At 52.3% G+C, this 11,216-nt stretch overlaps 1 protein-coding gene across 4 annotated transcripts in view; it reads right to left on the bottom strand.

The window, feature by feature from the left end:
- Positions 1-5,742: 5,742 nt before the first annotated feature.
- The window catches only part of SLC43A2 (solute carrier family 43 member 2), a 40,167-nt gene continuing 34,693 nt past the window's right edge, over positions 5,743-11,216 (bottom strand). For 3 of the 4 annotated variants that reach the window (XM_037808160.1, XM_037808161.1, XM_037808158.1), the window contains one exon: positions 5,746-11,188. In XM_037808160.1, the coding sequence (XP_037664088.1) occupies positions 11,027-11,188 (162 nt within the window). In that variant the 3' untranslated portion in view covers positions 5,746-11,026. Of the gene's footprint in view, positions 11,189-11,216 lie in introns of all 4 variants that reach the window. The other variant, XM_037808162.1, reaches the window with a different exon arrangement.

Genomic DNA, 11,216 nt, shown 5'->3' with positions numbered 1-11,216 from the left:
GAAAGTGAGCAAGAAAGATACTATCTAGCCCTCCCGCAGCTGAGGGTCAAGGGGTCTGGGGGGGGCAGTCTGAGTGAGTGGGGGGATAGAATTGGGCAATTCGAATGAAAAGGACTATGAGAGGTGAGACACGGGTTTGGTGGGATTACATTGGCCGGGCGTGTGGTCAGGGAAGGTGCACCCGAAGAAGAAATTCTAAGCTGGGATCTGCAGAGGGGTGGGGAGGGGAAAGCGTTCCAGCCAGCGTGAATGCAAAGGCTGGAGGCCATAGGGAGAGTACGGTGCAATGTGGGGACTGAAAAGAAGTGACTGGAGTGTAGAGTTTGGGGGTGGAGGACCTTTAGGAGGTGAAAGGGGAGAGTTGGGGCCAGATGTAAATGAAGTTACTGGAGGGTGATGATAAAGTGTTTGTGAGGCAGATTAGACAGGAAAAACGACTTGCAGGCCTTGAGGCACCTTTAGACCCGGTGCAGGGGATGGGCATCTGGTGAGAACAGTCAGGCTCCTGAAACCCAGAGCAGTTGAGCAAAGCAGGATACATTGTTCAATCGCAGGGCACGGACCAATCACAATAACCCATTTACAATCCTTAATTTCAGTGTTTATTCAGCCTATTGCAAGAGCTCACTTATAAACCTTAATTTACATGTTTATTAACCAATCACAAGAATGTGTAGACAACCAGTTGCAATAGCCTACTTACAATACTTATTTTGAATGCTTATTAACCAATTACAATGTACCAGTATCTACTCCCACCTCCCTTTGCTTAATCTAACAAAAACCCATGTGCCAAACAACCATCCTCTTCCTTGAGCACGCCTGTGCTCACCCCTTGAGTATGTACTTTCTTTCTCTCTTCAATAAACTTTTCTTACTTGCTTATACCTGCTTGTCTCATCCTTGAATTCCTTCTTGCAACGAGACACAGCCAGCCTGAAAGGGAGTTCCGGTAACATTTGGAGTCTATCCTAGGCCATGGAAAAGCAGTGATGTGAGGTTTGAGCGTTGGATGGCTCTCCCTGACTGCTGGATGGAGAGAGAGGATGGACAGGCGAGGGTGGAAGCAGGGAGACCAGGTAGGAAGCTGCTGCAGAAGTTCAGGTGTAGCCCTCACTAGGACACTGATGGGAGAGGAGGAAAGAAAGGGATGGATTCAGGGGTCACTTACAAGGTAAAATCCAGAGATACTTGTTGGCTAATTAGCTGAGATGAGAACACAAGTGGGGCAGTGTAAGAAAACTGCCCAGTTTCTGGCCTGGGAGGCTGGGTGGACAGAACCGAGAACACAGGAAAGGCAGGCTTGCAGAGGGGAAGATGGTAACTCCAATGCTGGACTCTGTTTGAGGATGTCCAAGTGGAGATGATGAGTGGGCAGCCCAAGAGGGACTTGTGAAGGGTGGGTGGGCAAGTGACCACATTGCTGTCAGTGTGACTGGTGCCCCAGGACCACCCTGAGTGTTGCATACAATCACTGCTTATTCATTGATTACTAGACTGGGAGCATGATAGCTCCAAATCTCCAAGTCCAGTGTCCTCAGGGAAGGCCAAGAGAGGGGACATTGTGACCCAAAGTCCAAGGTCAAGTGGCCTAGCCCCTGGCCCCCTGACCCTCTTAGTGTTACGTGAAATACAGTGCCCTCCTGCATGGGGCACTTCCAGGAGGAGGACCTCTTTCCATGAAGGACTTTTCCGGAAGGCAAAAGCAATTGACCTGCAGGGATTTTCTGAGAAAATGAAACACACTCTACAGGGGGGCTGTTAAGCAACACCTGGTGATAGAACTAGTTTTGGTCCAGTAGAGAGAGTTTATCAAGGTGGACAAGCATGCCATTCTAATCAATGCATATCTGCTTCCCACTTTGTAAGACTCTGCCCCCATGTAAAATGGAAACTTAATGTCAGCCAATCAGAGCATTTCATCACTTGCTTCTGCAATCTCCCTGTCTGAGCTTCCCCTTTCCACTCCCACAGGGACACTTCCCAATTCACTCAATAAAGCTGTGAAATCCTAAATTTAATGTTGTTGAAAAGTTTTTCTTTTCACACTGGCTTAGGGCATTTCCTCCTGCATAATATCATTGAGTGCCCCCAGGGGAGTAAATCTCCCTGGCCATGTGGAATATGACTCCTAGGGAGGAATCTAGACCCAGCATCATGGGATGGAGAACATCTTGACCAAAAGAGGGATGTGAAAGGAAATGAAATAAGCTTCAGTGGCAGAGTGATTCCAAAAGGAGCCAAGAGGTCACTCTGGTGGGCACTCTTATGCACAATATAGACAATCCTTTTTAGGTTCTAATGAATTGGAATAGCTAGCAGTAAATACCTGAAACTATCAAACTACAACCCAGAACCCTTGAATCTTGAAGATGATTGTATAAAAATGTAGCTTATGAGGGGTGACAATGTGATTGGGAAAGCCATATGGACCACACTCCCCTTTCTCCAGTGTATGGATGGATAAGTAGAAAAATGGGGGCAAAAAAAAAAGGCACCCCAGTGTTCTTTTTTACTTCAATTGTTCTTTTTCGCTTTAATTTTTATTCTTATTATTTTTGTGTGTGTGGTAATGAAAATGTTCAAAAATTAATTTTGGTGCTGAATGCACAACTATATAATGGTACTGTGGACAATTGAATGTACGCTTTGTGTGACTGCATGGTATGTGAATATATCTCAATAAAATTGAATTAAAAGAAATATCAGTGAGTGCCATGGGCTGATTCTCTCTGGGACGCAATTGAACTCTGCCCTCTGGGAGCTCAGAGTCTATTTGAGAAAACACATTTACCCATTCACTCAATAAATATTGATTGAGCACTGGCCCTGTTGTAGGTCTTCTTGTAGGCACTGAGGATTCAGGAGTGACTAAGAAAATGTGGTCCCCCCTTGCTGAATGGGTGAAGCAGAGTATAAACAAACAGAAGATAACTTGAAGTAGGAGTAAAGTTAGGAAGAAGCTGAAGGGTGACTGTGGGGTGTGGGCTGCAGAGGGCAGCATTAGGCAGGTAGTCAGGGAAGACTTCTTGGAAGAGGCAATGCTGAGAACGAGACAGAGTGAAGAGAGAAATTAGTGACTGCTTAGCTGACTACATGAGTAACAGTTGAGACAAGGTGAAGAGTTGGAGGGCTGTGCTCAGCGCTGGGGGAAATAAAAAACCCAACCAAAATCAAAACCTGTGAGAAACAGCTCCCGAAGAGCTTATGGAGGGGAGACCCTGCACTCATGGAAAACTAGTGACTCGAGGTAGCTGGCGATAAAGGTTCATGTGTGAGATTCACAAAGCAGTGCTAGAGAAGGTCTGAGGAGAGACTTCAGCTGGAGTGGGGTGGGCAGCTCCCTGCGACATGGGGGACCTGAGCCGGATTTGGCTGAGAAGAGGGAACGGCATCTCAAGAGGGAAAGGAGCATATACGCCAAAGTGCAGAGGCAGATTCTCCATGGGGTGGGGTCCGGGGAGTGCGGAGACTAGGACACAGCCTCAGGTGAGGCTATAGGTGGAAAGTGTGTGGGTGTGCAGGTTGGACTGAGGGTGGGGTAGAGAATATATGGATATTCTCTTGCTAATCTGCAATGCCATTATCTTGCTTAAACTAATAATGATTCAAATTTCCCTCATTATCTGAAAAATTCATTTTGCTGTTTCTTTTAGATTAGTTCAGTATCTAAACAAGGTCCAATTATTTTTTTTTCTCACATATTATTTTTAGTTCTTTAGTTTATGTCTCTTTTTCTCTAGCAGGTGTGCTCAATCCACACCACTCTCCCTTACTGTGTCCCATTGTGAGCCAACAGCCCCATTCTGAGAAGAGACTGCCTGATAGTGCCTTGGAATCCCAGCCCGACTACTTAGCTGTGTGACCTGGGCAAGTCACTTAACCTCTCTGTGCCTCAGCTTCTTTATCTGTAAAATGGGGGTAATGATAGTTTGTGCCTCCCAGGATTGCTGGAAGTATCAGATAAGGAAATGTATATAAAGCAGTTTGGGGCAATGAGTGGCACATTTTCATATTATTGAGGGAGGGGGTGTGGCGAGAGGTGAGGATACTACTGCCCCCCAAAACAACTTCTACATGCTCCATGCTTAAAAGAAGAAACAGAAAGAAACCAGTCCCAAGGGTCACAGCTGTCTCTCTTTGTTGCTCCCTTTTGTCTCTGTCTCGCTGCAGCTCTCTGTCACCTCCATCTCTCTAGCAGCCTCTCTCTCTTCCTTTCTGTCCGTCCTGTCTTTGCCTCTGTCTCTCCATCTCCCTCCCCGCTTGTCCCTCCACTTTCTGCCTCTCTTTACCCACCTCTCTGCCTCTCCCTCTCTCTTGTTTTAGTCCTTGTCTATTCTGGGCAATGCACCTTCCACCCGTTTCTTTCAGCTTCTTTGCAGCACCTCCTTCCCCTCCTCTCTGCTCTCTTGGTCTCTCTCTCCCTCCTCTTCGTGCCTCCGGGTCTCACAGTTTCAGCCCCCACACAGTTTCTGCTGGCCGCTGGCCCTTGTCACCTCCCCGGTGGCTGACGCACCTGTAACCCATCTCTGGGTATCTCGGGGAGACTGTGTTTCACTGTTTCCATCTTCTGCTCTATCCCTTCCTGGCTGGTGAAAGTATGCTCTACTCCCAGCCTCTGGCTCAGTCTGCTTCAGCCTTTTTTTTTTCTTTTTTGCCTGTTCAGTTCCCTTGTGCACTTTCTTTTTTAAAATGTCATCCTAAAAATATTTACTGAGCAGCTACTACATACAAGGCACCACTTAGGCACTGGGAATGTAGAAGTGATCAAGGCAGAACAAGTGCCTCCTTGCAAGGAGGCATCATCCTAGTGGGGAGGCAGAAATGATCCACGACTGGCCATCCCATTCCCCTGAGCAGAGGAGGGTGTCAGGCAGGCCAAGGCCTGGGCAGGGACTCAGGCCCATGAGGGCTGGCTTGCTCTGCCCTGCGCTTTGCCTGACAACTCCCAGTCCCTCTAATAGGAGCCCTAGGCCATGCGAGGAGCCAGCCTGGAGTGTTCACCCCATTTGCTCACTTGGCAGCGTTTATTAAGTACCTACTATGCGCCGGGCCATGAGCCACAAACGTAAGCAGAATAAGGACCCAGCCTGCCTAGTGCCCCAACCTAATGCAGAAGGGACACAAGTACAGTATTTGCTGGAGTCAAGGAAATACACGGCAGTTGCTTTGGGAGCCCTCAAAAGGTAAGAAGCGCTTTATCTCCTCCTCTTCCCTCTGCCTACTTCCAGCAGTGTTTCATTTTGTTTGGTCTGTAGAGGGTTAAAAACAAATTGAGCCAGCTGTTTTACTAAAACAAAAATATATTTTTTGAGCCAATATGTGAAAATGGGGATATTTAATATAAAAATCAGGATTACCAGCTTCTCTTGAAAAATCAGAAGATCTGGCAATGCTGGGCCTCATTCCCACATGGCAATAATTGGGTGGCCCCTTGGATGGGGGCTGCGACTCCAGGCCCCCACACCGCTCACCAGCTCTTCTGGTGCCCCTTTATTGTCGCAGAGCTGGTGCCGTGGCGTTTTCAGAGAAATGTTCTCTCTGCGCCGTCTCCACCAAAAGTGGGAAACTGGGGGGTGGACTGCACAAGGATGCGGTGCAGCACAGGGAGCCCCAGTCTGTTCCTCCCTGGCCTCTGCCGGCTTTTGAGTTTGCAAACCCGAGAAGGAGCTGCCACCACGTGCCTCCAGCTGGCGTCTCTCTGCCTCTTCCCCATCTGACCCCCCAGGCTGTCCACCTCCCTCCCCTGAGCCAGGCCCAGGCCAGCAGGTAGCCCCTCGAGCCTCCCTGGGGATCTCCCTGGGGCGTCTCTGGAGAATTTTTCTCCTTCCTCCTGCTGACACCCAAGACCCCCAGGAGGTGGCGGTCAGCAAGCATGTTTCAGACAAGCAACAGGGAATCCAGGCCAGAGAAGAGGGCTGGAGGATGTGTGACTTAGGGAGAGATGCAGGAGTGGAGGAGGAAGCAGTTCTTGGTCATTCTCAGCATACATTTATTGAGTGCTTACTGTGTGCCGGGAAGGTTGCCAGAGGCTAGAAACAGCAAGGGGCAGGGAAGAGTCAAGGTCAGCTGCTGACTTGTCAGTGACGTGGCCTAAACCCTGGCTCATTCAGGGAACAGGGGTCTGTTGAGGCATTCACTCCAGCAAATGGAAAGGGATTCAGTGAGGCGAGATCCTTTCCTGCTTCTCCATCCAGGTAGTGAGGCACACAGACAAGCTCCTACACTCTCCGCATACACGAACACACCCCAGATACGCCCAGGGAACATCTCTCTCTCTCTGTCAGACACACACACACACACACACACACACACACACACACACACACACACACGCCCAGCCAGATTTCCGAGGAGGTGGAGTGGAGGTGCTGCTTTCGGGGCCCTGGCTGGAGACATTCCACGCAACACAGGCCTGAACATCCACCACTAGGGAGAACTTTCAGAAACTTTCAGCCAAGCCTCTTACCAAAATGTAAGAGACATAAAAGAAAATCGAACAAGGGGATAACGTCTTAAGGCTTTTGCTTGGAGAGGGGTTCTGAGGGGGTAGGAGTCAGCAGATTCAGACCTCGCTTTCTTTTCTACTTGGCCACGAGTCTGTCCTGGCCAGAGCTGCCTAAGAGGCATCCTAATAACAGGGCAGGGGGAAGGGGAGTGGCCTCCTCCCCTGGGCTATCTGCTCTCCCCCAGGGTAATGGAAACAATGACCCCTCTTAAGGGCCTGTTAAATGCCAGGTGTAAATACTAGCCAAGCGCTTTGCCTGCATTTTCACCAAGCCTCAGTGCGAGGATATCATTACCTCCATGTTACAGATGAGGGAACCGAAGCCCACGACCAGCCTGAAGTCACAGAGCTAGTGTGTTGACAGGGCCGGGATTTAAACAGACCCTGTGTGACTGGAGCCCCTTCCCTTAGCTCTTCCCCTCACTGCCTCCTCGGGGTGGGGAGCCAGAGCCTCTCTCTGGGAAGGGGCAGAAGCCCCAAGCTGCCAGTGGTCCTGACTGTCTCGGGTCTGCCCGGGAGGGTAAGAATGACTAACTTAAGGGGTACACATGCCACCAGCCAAGAGCAAGGGCGCAGGCAGAGGCCAGGCCGTGGGAGGCTGGGCTGAGGGAGGCTGGGGGGCTCCAGCATGGCGGGAGAGGTCTGCGCTTTGGCCAGGCTCCAGGCCAGTAGGGGCATCGGGCCCCTGGAGGGAGGAATGGGCTGGGCTCACAGAGCCCACCTACTCACTCTGGGTAGGACCAGTCTGTGGCAAACCAACCCCTCACTGTGGGGGTCTTGTGCTTCTAACCCTCACAATCGCATGGGCTCTATTCAGGGAAAACGAGCCCTCACCCTTGAGTTGGGTCCCTGGTAACTTGCACAGATAGGCAGCTCACTGCCCCAGGAACCCACTAGAACCCACTGTGTTACCCTTAGAAGAGGGGAGGAACTGCTGCTTAAACAGCCCATGGAGCCCAGCCATACTGAGCAGCCCCTCAGCATAGGATGCCCGCGGCTTGTTACCCCGCGTCACCCACCCCTGCTGGCATATCTGCTCAGATTCACACAGGCCGATGTGCAAGTGCACCCGAAACTCCATTTTGGCTGAAAGTGTTTGTGCTTCCTGTCTGTGATAGCCCTGAGCATGTATCCCCAGTACTGGATGCCCCCCATTTTCAGTGTCCTTGGGGCATCGGGAAGTGTGAGGGCCTCCTGACTGCAGCCCGGGGCTGTGACTATGAGGGTCTGAGTTCTTCTGACCAGGCTGATACTAGGTGCCAGAGGGAAAGGAAGATAAAGCAGAACAGAAAGGAATCCACGAGGACTTGCAAAGCCACGTCTTTGGCCTCCCTGAGGTCCCCATAGCAGGGGCTGTAGGCAGAGGCCCAGGGGTCTCGGGGGAAGCCAAGCACAAAGGAACACCTCAACCCAGAGTCGAAAGACTGGAGAAGAGAGGGCCTCCCGGTGCGGCCTCTGACGATGGCCTAGCCCACTTCCTCCCTCTCTGACTAAAACCACAGGGTCCAGCATCACTTCCTGCTCCCTCCCACAAGAACCTAGAGGACGAGGGGGAGCTGGGAGGGCTATGGCCACTTGGTGCCCACTGCCTGTGACCAGTCTTTGCACCATGCCAGGCACTCCTCTCAGGGGTTGGGGTAACCAGGGAGTTGCTCCCCCCAGTACCCATCAGCCTCCAGGGCCAAAACAATCTCCACTGGGTAGAGCTCATCCCACTCCTTTGAGGAAGTTCTTGGATCCAAGAAACAGACACCAGGCGGCAACCTGCCCCCCTTTCTCAGGTCCCCGTGGCCCCTGGGGCTGCCGCTCCAAACACAATGTCCTGGTCTAGAGGGCCTCGGCTGCGTCCTTGACATAAGGCTCACTTAGGAGCCCTTGTTCTAACCTTAAGCAAGTTACTCCACCTCTAAAATAGGGATGATAGTATCTCTTTAACTCGGGGATTGTTATCATGATTCAATGTGATAACAATGGGAAAGTATGTAACCTGTGAACTCTGTACAAATTCAGGGCAGGATAAGTGGTCCCTTACTGGGGGTGGGGAGGACACAGATGGTTCCAGGCCACCTGGCTAGCAACAGCCTCTGCACCTGCCCTAGTCTTAGTATCTCTCATCTCTGTGCACTGTAGGCCCTAGACTGTTTTCCACCCTGAATTCTGGTTTCTCAGCGCCTGCTTCTTCCCACAAAGTGCCCACACCCTGTGAATGGGTGTGAGAAAGAGACAGCAGCTCCCACTTCTGCTGGGCCGGGCACTGCTGGGGGCAGCACAGGCTGTGCCCGCGCAACCTCAGTGCATTTGCCCAGCCGGAAGGGCCCTGGCTAGTTCTCTGGCTCAGCATTTCCCCAAACTGCACTCCTCCTCACCAGCGGGTCTCACACCCTGGGGGCATCAGAAATCACTGGTCGGGGCTGAAGAAAATGTAGACTCCAGGACCCCACCCTTCAGATTCTCTCAACGCCAGAGAAGATCTGGAATCTATGTTTTTGTCTCTGGGTATTAAAACCGTTCCTCGTCAGCATGCCACACCCCTCCTCGAATTGCCACAAAGTCCATGTGCAAAGTACATGCCAGCACTTGCTGTAAAGTAACATGCTTGACTTTAAGTTAACATTTCCCAAATTTGACTAGACAACTTTTTTTTTTTAAATTAGAATAACCATTAACATCTCACAGAACTAGTGTTCCAAGGAACAGTTTGGGAAACGATCTCTATCTCGTGTGTATGCGTGTGTTATAGCTAGCAGACTGAAGTCTAGAAGGTGAGGTGTGTTCAACGTGCTCAACTGCTAATGCAGGGTTGAATTTGGGCCTGGGTCTCCCCCTTCCTGCTTTCTGGGTGTTCCCCTCGCCGCGTCCCAACTTTGCTTTCCCTGAGCCTGTGGCTGTCCTGGGGTCGCCTCATGTCCTGCACTCAGGAAGGACCCTCAGGTTGCTGAAGTGACAGGAAATCTGAGTAGAGGATGGGAAGGGGTCAGGCTTAGCTTGTTTGGTATAAGCATGGGGGGTGGGGTTGGCCCACACTTGTAGGATGTCTGCACGAGCCCAATCTGTGCACAATCTGTTGGGGCGGGGTGGGGGGGCATCTTTTTCTGGCCCACTGCCCTTCCTGAGAAGAGGGCAGTCATCCAGAGAGGTGGTGAGCAGCTCGTTATTACTGGGGCTGGTCAGTGGCAGAAAATGCTGTCCTCTCTTTAGTTCTCTGTTCAAAACAGGCACATGCAGAACTTCACTGTTCTTCTAGAAGGACATCCTTTACCAGGAGGAGAACAGATTTATTGCTCAATAAGGAGTCTGACAGAACTTAAGAGAAAAAAAAAACTAAACTAAAAATCTAAAACTCAGCCCACTCATCTCAGCACTTCCAGGAAGTCTCAAACACATGTTGGGGGGCAGTCAAGGTGGCCGGGCAGGTGAGCCAGGCCTGCCCGGCCTCTCCCTGGCAGAGCAGCAGGGCCGCGGAGGAGCCTGCCAGCAGGGGGCGCTGTGGCCCCGCAGCCTTGGACCGGCTCCGAGCCGGCTCCCGGGCTCCCCGGCCAGCTGGGCCTGCTGCCGACAGGCTGGCTCCGGGTCTGGCGGGGGAGGATAAGAGCCGGGACCCAGAGTCTGCACCCACCCACCTGCCTACCCCCATCTCACACACACCCCACACGTACACAAACCCAGGGCCCTCCCAAACTAGGCCTGGACCTCAGCGTCCATCAGCCGCGGCCTCACTTGCACCCCTACAAAAACAGCTGTGGGGGATACCCTGGTAGTGACCTTTAATTGCTTTCCGGTCACAGCCGGTACTAAGGTGTAAACTCGCTCCCCTTTTGCCCCCTGCGGGAGGAGGCAAGGGACTGACTGACCAGCCTTGTCCACCCTCGGAGTCCAAAGGCTTCGTGACCACCCAGCCCTCCCCACCCCCCAGACTTTAAGCCAGGGGTGTGGGGGTGCTTCTCCCCGGGCCTCTACGGGAGGACAGGCCATGGACAGGCCACAGGGGGCTGGAATTACAAAGGAGGTAGCACCAACAACAGGAAGCGGGTCCTTCCTTCCTCAGGCAGCCTCAGATTGGCCCAGGGAGGAGGTGAGGGGCCAGGCGAGGGGTGCAGACAGTGCAAGCCTTTGTCCTCAGGCAGGCGTGGCCGGTGGGCATGCAGCTGAGGGGCAGCAGTGGGCAGTGGATGGCAGACCCCTCTGCTTTGGCAAGAGACAGAATCCAGACACTTGGGGAGAGAGCCTGCCTGCGGGGGGTGCTCCTGGCTCCTCTTGCAGGCACCACGGAGCCTCGAGGCCCCCAAAGCCCAGGGCAGCCCCTGCTTCCAGCAGTAAGAAGTTCGCCGCTATCCGGGACCCTCTCCCGTCCTTCAACCACAGAGCTCCAAGGCAGGACCGGGGCCTCTAGAGGGAGTGTGGCTCCCACATGGCGAAGGAGAGGATGGTGGGGGTGCAGGGGGTATCCTCTGGGGTGGGGAGGAGGACTCGGTCAGTCACTGAAGCACAGGCAGGAGGCCATGGTTGAGGTGATGGGTGCTACACGAAAGCCTCCTGATTGGATGAACCGTTGATCTTGAGGAAAAGTTTGTCATTCTCCCTCTTCTGCTGCAGCCGCCACTCCAGCTGGCGCCGGTAGTAGATCAGATAGAGGGGGAGGCAGAACCCCAGCATGCTCACGCCAAGCAGACCCACGTTCACCTGGGGAGGCAGGGATGAGCGTCGCCAT

The sequence above is a fragment of the Choloepus didactylus genome, chromosome 18 (genome assembly GCF_015220235.1).
Source record: "Choloepus didactylus isolate mChoDid1 chromosome 18, mChoDid1.pri, whole genome shotgun sequence".
Lineage (NCBI taxonomy): Eukaryota > Metazoa > Chordata > Mammalia > Pilosa > Megalonychidae > Choloepus > Choloepus didactylus.
The sequence above is the reverse complement of the archived record's forward strand: the minus strand, read 5'-3'. Positions and strand labels throughout refer to the sequence as shown.